Source organism: Bombina bombina, chromosome 10, assembly GCF_027579735.1.
Source record: "Bombina bombina isolate aBomBom1 chromosome 10, aBomBom1.pri, whole genome shotgun sequence".
NCBI lineage: Eukaryota > Metazoa > Chordata > Amphibia > Anura > Bombinatoridae > Bombina > Bombina bombina.
The window spans coordinates 12,884,582-12,896,866 of NC_069508.1; the positions used below are offsets into that span (position 1 = coordinate 12,884,582).

Genomic DNA, 12,285 nt, shown 5'->3' on the forward strand with positions numbered 1-12,285 from the left:
CGGATGATGCTTTTCAGCCAAAAGGAAAGAGAGGTAGCAGTCGCTTTCTGACCTCTCCTCTTACCAGAATAGATAACAAACAAGGAGGATGTTTGTCTGAAATCCTTAGTTGCTTGTAAATAGAACTTTAAAGCATGAACTACATCAAGATTGTGTAATAGACTTTCCTTCTTCGAAGATGGATTAGGACACAGAGAAGGAACAACTATTTCCTGGTTAATATTCTTGTTAGAAACAACTTTAGGAAGAAAACCAGGCTTGGTACGCAAAACTACCTTATCTGCGTGGAACACCAGGTAAGGTGAAACACACTGTAAGGCAGATAATTCTGAAACTCTTCGAGGAGAAGAGATAGCTACCAAAAACAAAACTTTCCAAGATAACAACTTAATGTCTATGGAATGTAAAGGTTCAAACGGAACCCCTTGAAGAACTGAAAGAACTAGATTTAGACTCCATGGCGGAGCCACAGGTTTATAGACAGGCTTGATTCTGACTAAAGCCTGAGCAAACGCTTGAACGTCTGGTACCTCTGCCAGACGCTTGTGTAAAAGGATAGACAGAGCAGATATCTGTCCCTTTAAGGAACTAGCTGACAATCCTTTTTCCAATCCTTCTTGGAGGAAAGACAATATCCTGGGAATCCTAATCTTACTCCATGAGTAACCCTTGGATTCACACCAACCCAGATATTTCCGCCATATCTTATGGTAGATTTTCCTGGTGACAGGCTTTCTAGCCTAAATCAGAGTATCTATAACTGACTCAGAGAAACCACGCTTTGATAGAATTAAGCGTTCAATCTCCAAGCAGTCAGACGTAGAGAAACGAGATTTGGATGCTTGAACGGACCCTGTATTAGAAGATCCTGCCTCATTGGCAGTGTCCATGGTGGGACAGATGACATGTCCACTAGGTCTGCATACCAAGTCCTGCGTGGCCACGCAGGCGCTATCAGAATCACCGAAGCCTTCTCCTGCTTGATTCTGGCGACCAGACGAGGGAGAAGGGGAAACGGTGGAAAAACATAAGCCAGATTGAAGGACCAAGGAACTGCTAGAGCATCTATCAATACCGCCTTGGGGTCCCGGGACCTGGACCCGTAGAGAGGAAGTTTGGTGTTCTGACGGGACGCCATCAGATCCAACTCTGGAGTGCCCCATAACCGAGTCAGCTGGGCAAACACCTCCGGGTGGAGTTCCCACTCCCCCGGGTGAAAAGTCTGACGACTTAGGAAATCCGCCTCCCAGTTGTCTACTCCTGGGATGTGAATTGCTGAGAGCTGGCAGGAGTGATCCTCTGCCCACCTTATTATTTTGGTTACTTCCGTCATCGCTAGGGAACTCTTTGTTCCCCCCTGATGATTGACGTAAGCTACAGTCGTGATGTTGTCCGACTGAAATCTGATGAATTTGGCCGCAGCCGGCAAAGAGAATGACTGGGGGGTGGAGCTAGAGGGGGAGCTATATGGACAGCTCTGCAGTGTGCTCTCTTTGCCACTTCCTGTAGGGAAGGAGAATATCCCACAAGTAAAGGATGAATCCGTGGACTGGATACACCTTGCAAGAGAAATATTTTTTTGGGGTTTAATGTCCCTTTAAGGATGGAGGAAAGGAGATTTAATCTCCTGCAACATAAACATTTTCACTGTAAGAGCAATAAAATTGTGGAACTCATTACCTAAGGAGGTAGTAAATGCCAACACCTTAGAAACATTTTAAAATGATTTAGATACATTTCTGGCTAGAAACAGATTTCAGGGATATGATTACTTGTGTTAAATAGGTCACCTTTTTAATGGGATTAATTAAAGTTGAACTGGAGCTTTTATTGTAAATATATTAAGATTTGTATAGGTTGAACTCAATGGACTTTCTGTATTTTTTTAACATCAACTACTATGTATGATTAACACATCAGACAATGTTTTTAACCACTACTATGTTATCTACTGTATTGATTTAAAGAGACACTGTACCCAAAAATTTTCTTTCACGATTCATATAGAGCGTCATGCAACGTTAAGCAACTTTCTAATTTACTCCTATTATCAAATTTTCTTCATTCTCTTGGTATCTTTATTTGAAATGCAAGAATGTAAGTTTAGATGCCGGTCCATTTTTGGTGAACAACCTGGGTTGTCCTTGCTGATTGGTGGATAAATTCATCCACCAATAAAAAAGTGCTGTCCATGGTTCTGAAACCAAAAAAAAAAACTTAGATGCCTTCTTTTTCAAATAATGATAGCAAGAGAACGAAGAAAAATTGATAATAGGAGTACATTAGAAAGTTGCTTAAAATTGCATGCTCTTTCTGAATTACAAAATAAAAAAATTGGGTTCAGTGTCCCTTTAAGTAACTGACATGGTTTTAGCAGTTCCCAGTTTTGATATTTTTGGTTTAATAAAGGGATTTACAAATTGCATCTACTACAGAAATTGCTGCGCAGCGTCAGGGTGTGTGCAAAATGTATTTTACGTGATTATATATCACAATCAGGTGAACTACAATACAAAGGTCTGTATGAGACCAGAACAAGTCCAACACCTGAGATTATCACACTATTCTGCACTCAGGGATTTATCTGATTATTGCTTTAATAAGAAGCAGAGCGTACAAAGTGATTGAGTTAACAAATAAACAGGCTTGTTAAGAAAAAAACAGACAAGTGGTTAAACCCAATTAGATACATACACTTTCAGGGATTGTCGGCAGACCCGTTACGTCAGGAGTAATGAAATACGAGTGCTAGAAATACAACACAGGTTAATTAGGATTTAATAGGATGTTTGGTGCTAGGAGAGGAAGAAATAATCTGATTAATGATTCCTTGGGAATGTGCACAGACAATTATTGCAACCGTGACTGACAGAAGATACTAAACTAACACCCACAAGTTAACCCCATAGTTACCAGAGGAGGCTACAACACATTGCATTACAACTTGTGGCCCTTTCTGGAAGCCAAATGGTTAATATTACCCAGAGAAGAGATTATGCAGGAAGGGCATACAATTAGTCTGTGTCAGTGTCATACATGGAAAGTCTCCCATTACAGGGAAGTGTAATGCGTGTTACACAATTCTGTAAATTCTCTGCATCTCTCGCATGGAAACGTAATAACATTATCTGTTTGTAAACCAAATTACTGCAAATGAGTGGTAATATAGAATAAATGTGCAGACACATCATCGCCTCTACACACGACACACAGATTTACAGATGGAGCAATAGAATGACAGGGCAGTGCTGGACAGAACACAGACACATAGGCCTATGCAGGTAACGTTATATTGATGATGTCATTGCTGTGTTGAACACACGGTTATTGTTCCCGGGGTGATTGCGATTTAAGGTTCTTGTGAATTCCCAGTGTGACTCTGACACAGGAAGTGGAACTTTTCTTATTTCAGACAGACATAGTTTATTTGTATTAGGGACGAACAGAAGACATAAAATTGCCATTTAAAACACTGAGGAAAAAAAGAATTAAAATAAACCAAGGTCTGATTATGCTGGGTGATTACAATGAAAACCTGTCTTTGCAGGGAATTCTGAGTGTTATAGTCCTGCTATAGACTAACTGCTATATTTTTACAGACAAGAAAACTACAAGTCCCAGAGTCCCTCAGTTCTACTGACATTATTTTGTCAAATTTTCTCTTGAGAATCTACTGAATTTGTTATTTTGTTTAGTTATTCATCCTTGTTGATGTGCAGTGGAACTTCTCTGTACATTCTTATACTTAAAGAGATGGTAAACACCTTGTAATTACAAGACACCACTTGCTATAGAATAACATAATTTTAGTTGCAATTGTTTTTTCAATAGCCAAACTTCTTCCACCCATTGCCATATCTAGGTTTAAGTCAGTAAACAACAAGGCTACCCAGGATCATGGGCGTCCACGGGGGGGGGGGGGGGGGGGGGAACAAGGGGGCATTTTCCTCTCTACGTGGAGTACATATTGCAGAAAAAAAATTGTATGTCTCATTTTTCTTCTTGTAATCCCCCTGAATGTAACTCTATTTTAGAGGAAAAAGCACAGTATTCTGGGAGTTATATAGCATTATGGTATTTGCAGGTCACTATTTCACTCTCAGTATTGTGAATCTGCAATTCTGGACTCTAATTCCCAGCATGCATTGTACAGTGGTAGGGAGTGAGCTTCCTGGAAGGCAGAAAGTTTTGCATGAGACCACGCCCCTCCTCATGCTGTGTGTGTATATATGTGTCCCAGACCCTGGGGAAGGCAGCTGGGAGTATTGGCTGACCCTTTACATAGGTTTATTTGTATGGTCAGGCCCTTTGCACAAGTGGTAATGGGGGGAAGGATTAAAGACTTCAAAAATGTGTATTGTACTTGTAAACTAATAAACTTTTCCTGGGACTAGTAGCATTTTGGGATAATTTTCAACTATTCATTTTTTTTGCCCTCCCCAGGAAATATTTCTGCGGACGCCCATGCCCAGGGAATGTTGTTAGTATAAAGTGCATTGTTTTACAGTTAACTGCTGAAAACCATATAAGGACATGTATGTAGCAGGGTTAGCCTTGAAAAGACAGCAGGTGCATTTCCAGCTCTAAGAATTAGAAAATCCAAATTTTCAGAGCTAATTACATAAAAAGGGGGCAAAATATATCATGAAAGTATATTGCAAAGTTGTTTCATTACACATATTTTTTTTTTATATAAAATCTCAAGGTGTTTAATGTCCCTTTAATTCTATTATGTTTTTTTCTTCTTCTGCAAACAGACTAATTGCATCCACTGACTGGCACCAGCGCACTCTACGCTCAGGCATCACTGAATGGCACCAGCGCACTCTTCGCTCAGGCATCACCGACTGGCACCAGCGCACTCTATGCTCAGGCATCACCGACTGGCACCAGCGCACTCTACGCTCAGGCATCACCGACTGGCACCAGCGCACTCTACGCTCAGGCATCACCGACTGGCATCAGCACCCTCTACGCTCAGGCATCACCGACTGGCATCAGCACCCTCTACGCTCAGGCATCACCGACTGGCATCAGCACCCTCTACGCTCAGGCATCACCGACTGGCATCAGCACCCTCTACGCTCAGGCATCACTGACTGGCACCAGCACCCTCTACGCTCAGGCATCACCGACTGGCACCAGCGCACTCTACGCTCAGGCATCACCGACTGGCACCAGCGCACTCTACGCTAAGGCATCACTGACTGGTACCAGCGCTCTCTACGCTCAGGCATCACTGACTGGCACTAGCGCTCTCTATGCTCAGGCATCACTGACTGGCACCAGCACACTCTATGCTCAGGCATCACTGACTGGCACCAGCACACTCTATGCTCAGGCATCACTGACTGGCACCAGCACACTCTATGCTCAGGCATCACCGACTGGCACCAGCGCACTCTACGCTCAGGCATCACTGACTGGCACTAGCGCTCTCTATGCTCAGGCATCACTGACTGGCACCAGCACACTCTATGCTCAGGCATCACCGACTGGCACTAGCGCTCTCTATGCTCAGGCATCACCGACTGGCACCAGCACACTCTATGCTCAGGCATCACTGACTGGCACCAGCACACTCTATGCTCAGGCATCACTGACTGGCACTAGCGCTCTCTACGCTCAGGCATCACTGACTGGCACTAGCGCTCTCTACGCTCAGGCATCACTGACTGGCACTAGCGCTCTCTATGCTCAGGCATCACTGACTGGCACTAGCGCTCTCTATGCTCAGGCATCACTGACTGGCACCAGCACACTCTATGCTCAGGCATCACTGACTGGCACCAGCACACTCTATGCTCAGGCATCACTGACTGGCACCAGCACACTCTATGCTCAGGCATCACTGACTGGCACTAGCGCTCTCTACGCTCAGGCATCACTGACTGGCACTAGCGCTCTCTACGCTCAGGCATCACTGACTGGCACTAGCGCTCTCTATGCTCAGGCATCACTGACTGGCACTAGCGCTCTCTATGCTCAGGCATCACTGACTGGCACCAGCACACTCTATGCTCAGGCATCACTGACTGGCACCAGCACACTCTATGCTCAGGCATCACTGACTGGCACCAGCACACTCTACGCTCAGGCATCACCGACTGGCACCAGCGTACTCTACGCTCAGGCATCACCGACTGGCACCAGCGCACTCTACGCTCAGGCATCACCGACTGGCACCAGCGCACTCTACGCTCAGGCATCACCGACTGGCACCAGCGCACTCTACGCTCAGGCATCACCGACTGGCACCAGCGCACTCTACGCTCAGGCATCACCGACTGGCACCAGCGCACTCTACACTCAGGCATCACTGACTGGCACCAGCACACTCTATGCTCAGGCATCACTGACTGGCACCAGCACACTCTATGCTCAGGCATCACCGACTGGCACCAGCGCACTCTACGCTCAGGCATCACCGACTGGCACCAGTGCACTCTACGCTCAGGCATCACTGACTGGCACTAGCGCTCTCTATGCTAAGGCATCACTGACTGGCACCAGCACACTCTACGCTCAGGCATCACTGACTGGCACCAGCACACTCTATGCTCAGGCATCACTGACTGGCACCAGCACACTCTATGCTCAGGCATCACTGACTGGCACCAGCACACTCTATGCTCAGGCATCACTGACTGGCACCAGCACACTCTATGCTCAGGCATCACCGACTGGCACCAGCGCAATCTATGCTCAGGCATCACCGACTGGCACCAGCGCACTCTACGCTCAGGCATCACTAACTGGCACCAGCGTACTCTACGCTCAGACTTCCCATGATGCAGCATTTAATTGGATGACAGTTTTAGGAATCATATGTTTGTTTCCCAAAAGAAATAAAGACAATTTGGAGAGAAAAAAAAGCCCATTTGTTTTCAGCTAATACATTATTCACAAAACGTTTCTAATTTGAATGAATCATATATTTAAAGTTCTGATCATTTTAAGAATTAAAGAAAATTATCAGAAGTATTTAATGTGCAGAAATGTCAACCTTAAAAATGTTATGTATTATATAGATACATTACAAATAGTGAGATCTGTATGGCGCTAGTCAGTGTATCTAGAAGTGTCAGGGGTCTATACAATATTGTTATATATTATATAAATACATTACAAATAGTGAGATCTGTATGGCAATAGTCAGTGTGTCTAGAAGGGTCAGGGGTCTATGAAAAACACAAAGGGGCCGAATTATCAAGCTTTGAATGGAGCTTGATGCCCGTTTCCGCACAAACCTTCAGGCTCGCCGGAAACAGTAGTTATGAAGCAGAAGTCTAAAGACCACTACTCCATAACTTGTCCGTTGCCTCTGAGGCTGCGGTCTTCAATCCGCCCGATCTTATATAAGATCGGGCTGATTGACACTCCCTGCTAGCGGCAAATCTGCAGGGGGCGGCATTGCACAAGCAGTTCATTAGAACTGTTTGTGCAATGATAAATGCCAACGGTGTATGCCGTCGGCATTTATCGATGTGCGGCGGACATTATACGCTACATCGTATCTTGCCCATCCGCACATTAATAAATCGGCCCCAAAATCTTGTTGACATTTCTGCATTGTGGGAACGGACACACAAGGACAAGGTAAAATGTTATATACAGCCGGGAATGTTATATTTTTAATAAAACAGAATCATATTTTGATTGTAGATTTGTTTTTGTTTAATTTGATGATTTGTTTTTTCAGAAATAGAAATTGCTACAAACCTACAATACAACTTACCAGCAGAGGACAGGGCTCGGTTTTTACAGCCACATCACTGGAAATGAACAGCTGCTGGTTCTTCAAATGAGAAACAGAGAGGTCTGTGTGCGTCTCAGCTCGTCCCTAAATATGCACGTGCTACTTACCGATAGGTTAACCAGTTAGATGCCAAAGAGGAGCAGTGGAATGCACTGCAGATCTTTTTGGCAGGAAACTGCAAATTTTTATTTCATGACTCAGACAGAGCATACAATTTTACATCTATTATCAAAATTGCCTCATTCTCTAGGTATCCTTTGCTGAAGGTGCAGTACTGCACTACTGGGAGCTAGCTGAACACATCTAGGGAGACAATCACAAGAGGTAGTTCCACAGACGGCAGCATCTCTCAGCGGATAAAAAGTCTTTATTTAGTCATACCAGGATTACAAAAAAATGTGACGTTTTGGGTACAAAACCCTTAATCATGCATGTAAGTGCACTCTTATATAGGCCCACTTACACTCAGGTGTTTAGTTAACACCTCTGTACAACACCACCTAGTGGTAACATAATATAAAGATATAAATCCCTCACCTTTTTTACATTTAAAGTACATAGTGCAAATCAGACATGATTTTTTTAAAAACAATATGAACAATATCATAGCAAATTAATATACACATATGGACATAAACTCTAAAACAAAAAAAACATATATTCAGTCATTCATAGGGGAAAAGGGCTATAAAAATAAAGATCTAATTCTTTATTTAACCCCTGAGGCTGCATAGCATTTAACTTATGTATCCAAAATGCCTCTTTATTTTTAAGAAACAACTCCCTGTCCCCTGCCCGCCTGGGAAGTGGTAAAGCATCAATCACCTGGAAATGTATCTGACTAATATTGTGACCACACTGTAAAAAATGGCTGGAAACAGGGGCCTCCCAATTTTTGCACCTAATGTTACTTTTATTTTGGACAATTCTTTCACGGACCATACGGGTGGTCTCCCCAATGTAAATCCTCCCACACGGACATTTAATAAGGTACACTGCAAACATATGCCTAGATTACGAGTCTTGCATTAGGGTTAAAAAGCAGCGTTAAGAGGTCCCAACGCTGCTTTTTAACGCCTGCTGGTATTACGCGTCTTGCAGGTACAGGTGAACCGCTCACTTTTTTGGCCAGACTCGAAAATACCGCAAATCCACTTACGTCAATTGTGTATCCTATTTTTTCTATGGGATTTGCCTAACGCCGGTATTACGAGTCTTCCTAAAAGTGAGCGGTACACCCTCTCCTGTCAAGCCTGGTACCGCATTTGAAAGTCAGTAGTTAAGAGTTTTATACTACGGCTTTAGCCCATAAAACTCTTAACTAAAGTGCTAAAAAGTACACTAACACCCATAAACTACCTATTAACCCCTAAACCGAGCCCCCCCCCACATCGCAAACAGTTAAATAAAAATTTTAACCCCTAATCTGCCAAACCGGACATCGCCGCCACTTTAATAAATATATTAACCCTTAAACCGCCGCACTCCCGCCTCGAAAACACTAGTTAAATTTTATTAACCCCTAATCTGCTGTCCCTAACATCGCCGACACCTACCTACATTTATTAACCACTAATCTGCCGCCCCCAACGTCGCCGCCACTATATTAAATGTATTAACCCCTAAATCTAAGTCTAACCCTAACACCCCCCTAACTTAATATTATTTAAATAAATCTAAATAAAATTACTATCATTAACTAAATAATTCCTATTTAAAACTAAATACTTACCTATAAAATAAACCCGAAGCTAGCTACAATATAACTAATAGTTACATTGTAGCTAGTTTAGGGTTTATTTTTATTTTACAGGCAACTTTGTATTTATTTTAACTGGGTACAATAGTTATTAACTATTTAATAGCTACCTAGTTAAAATAAAGACAAATTTACCTGTAAAATAAAACATAACCTAAGTTACAATTACACCTAACACTACACTATAATTGAATTAATTACCTAAATTAAATTAACTACAATTAAATAAAATAAACTAAAGTACAAAACAAACAAACACTAAATTACAGAAAATAATAAAATAATTACAAGTTTTTTAAACTAATTACACCTAATCTAATCCTCCTAATAAAATAAAAAGCCCCCCCCCCCAAAAAAAAAGCCCTACCCTATACTAAATTACAAATAGCCCTTAAAAGGGCTATTTGCGGGGCATTGCCCCAAAGTAATCAGCTCTTTTACCTGTAAAAAAAAAAGTACAATACCCCCCAACATTAAAACCCACCACCCACACACCCAACCCTATTCTAAAACTCACCCAATACCCCCTTAATAAAACCTAACCCCTTGAAGATCACCCTACCTTAAGAAGTCTTCACCCAACTGGGCCGAAGTCCTCAACGACGCCGGCATTGGGGGTAAGTTAAATTCACCAATTTTGTATAGGGAGAACTTGCACCAGTACAGGATCCATTATGTTCATCATCAGAAAAAGAGAATAAAAGTTTGGTAATGGTGATGGATTATAACAACCATAATGATGAAATAATGAAGACTGTTAGAAAACATTGGTCAATTCTCCAGAATTTCCACCCGGGAGTGACTGAATTTAACTTACCCCCAATAAGAGTGCACTTACAAGTTTACAACATCACATTTTTTGTAATCCTGGTATGACTAAATAAAGTCTTTTTATCCACTGAGAGGTGCTTCCGTCTGTAGAACTATTGATTGCAAAGGTATACAGCACCTTAATATTGGCATGCACCTGACAGAAGTGCTGTGCTACTAAGAATGTTGAGCCAATCAAAAGAGGTAAATATGAGCAGGCACCAGCTAGTACCCAGTAGTGTAGGATATGTACAAATTCTTTTTCAACAATTAATACCAAAAGAACAAAGTACATTTAAAAAAAGAATTGAATTTAAAAGGGTCTTAAAATGACATGCTCTATCTGAATTATGCAGGTTTATTTTAGACTTTCCTATCCCTTTAATGTTGAGGTACCACAATCAATAGCTAAAGCCATGTCTATTACAATTATTATTATTTTTAAACAAGCTTTATTAAACTTATTCTGCACACCATATAATAAGAACGTCATACAATTCTAGAAACCTAGATATACAGAAAACGTGAGCAATATCTTACATAGGAACAAGACGTGATCTATCACAATTACAGCTACACAGATGTCATTGTAGGGCGTGTGATTAATGTGACACAAATGTACTACAGAGGGGGCTTTTTTATTTGCTTGGGAACCCAGCAGATCACTTTGCACAGTTAGCACAGACACAGGCTAAGCAAACAGATCTGCACTGCTTAGAGATAACCCACTAGCCGTTCCTGTAATAAGTGCTGGCTAAATCATTAGCTAAACTGAGCTGGTACCGAGGTCAAACATCTGCTAGAGATTCCTCCATTTATAAGCAGAATTACTTGTTACCAGTTTATTAGACACAAATAAATCTGTAGAGCTAGTCTAGGCAAGGGGTGATGGATATCCCCATCTATTACTGCTGTACCCCCAGACCACAGAGGTATCCCCATCTATTACTGCTGCACCCCCAGACCACAGAGGTATCCCCATCTATTACTGCTGCACCCCCAGACCACAGAGGTATCCCCATCTATTACTGCTGCACCCCCAGACCACAGAGGTATCTCCATATATTACTGCTGCACCCCCAGACCACCGAGGTATCTTCATATATTACTGCTGCACCCCCAGACCACAGAGGTATATTCATATATTACTGCTGCACCCCCAGACCACAGAGGTATCTTCATATATTACTGCTGCACCCCCAGAGGTATCTTCATATATTACTGCTGCACCCCCAGACCACAGAGGTATCCCCATCTATTACTGCTGCACCCCCAGACCACAGAGGTATCCCCATCTATTACTGCTGCACCCCCAGACCACAGAGGTATCCCCATCTATTACTGCTGCACCCCCAGACCACAGAGGTATCTCCATCTATTACTGCTCCACCCCCAGACCACAGATGTATCTCCATCTATTACTGCTGCACCCCCAGACCACAGAGGTATCCCCATCTATTACTGCTGCACCCCCAGACCACAGAGGTATCCCCATCTATTACTGCTGCACCCCCAGACCACAGAGGTATCCCCATCTATTACTGCTGCACCCCCAGACCACAGAGGTATCCCCATCTATTACTGCTGCACCCCCAGACCACAGAGGTATCCCCATCTATTACTGCTGCACCCCCAGACCACAGAGGTATCCCCATCTATTACTGCTGCACCCCCAGACCACAGAGGTATCCCCATCTATTACTGCTGCACCCCCAGACCACAGAGGTATCCCCATCTATTACTGCTGCACCCCCAGACCACAGAGGTATCCCCATCTATTACTGCTGCACCCCCAGACCACAGAGGTATCCCCATCTATTACTGCTGCACCCCCAGACCACAGATGTATCCCCATATATTACTGCTGCACCCCCAGACCACAGATGTATCCCCATATATTACTGCTGCACCCCCAGACCACAGAGGTATCCCCATATATTACTGCTGCACCCCCAGA

The 12,285-nt window shown here is 43.0% G+C and overlaps 1 protein-coding gene across 1 annotated transcript in view; it reads right to left on the reverse strand.

Annotated features, from left to right (window-relative positions):
- DENND1B (DENN domain containing 1B) overlaps positions 1-12,285 on the reverse strand; it is a 338,838-nt gene that overhangs the window by 190,167 nt on the left and 136,386 nt on the right. Inside the window, exons 7-8 of the mRNA XM_053693753.1 lie at positions 7,739-7,798; positions 2,695-2,748 (exon numbers count right to left, since the gene is read on the reverse strand). Of these exons, the coding sequence (XP_053549728.1) occupies positions 2,695-2,748; positions 7,739-7,798 (114 nt within the window). The remainder of the gene's footprint in view (positions 1-2,694; positions 2,749-7,738; positions 7,799-12,285) is intronic.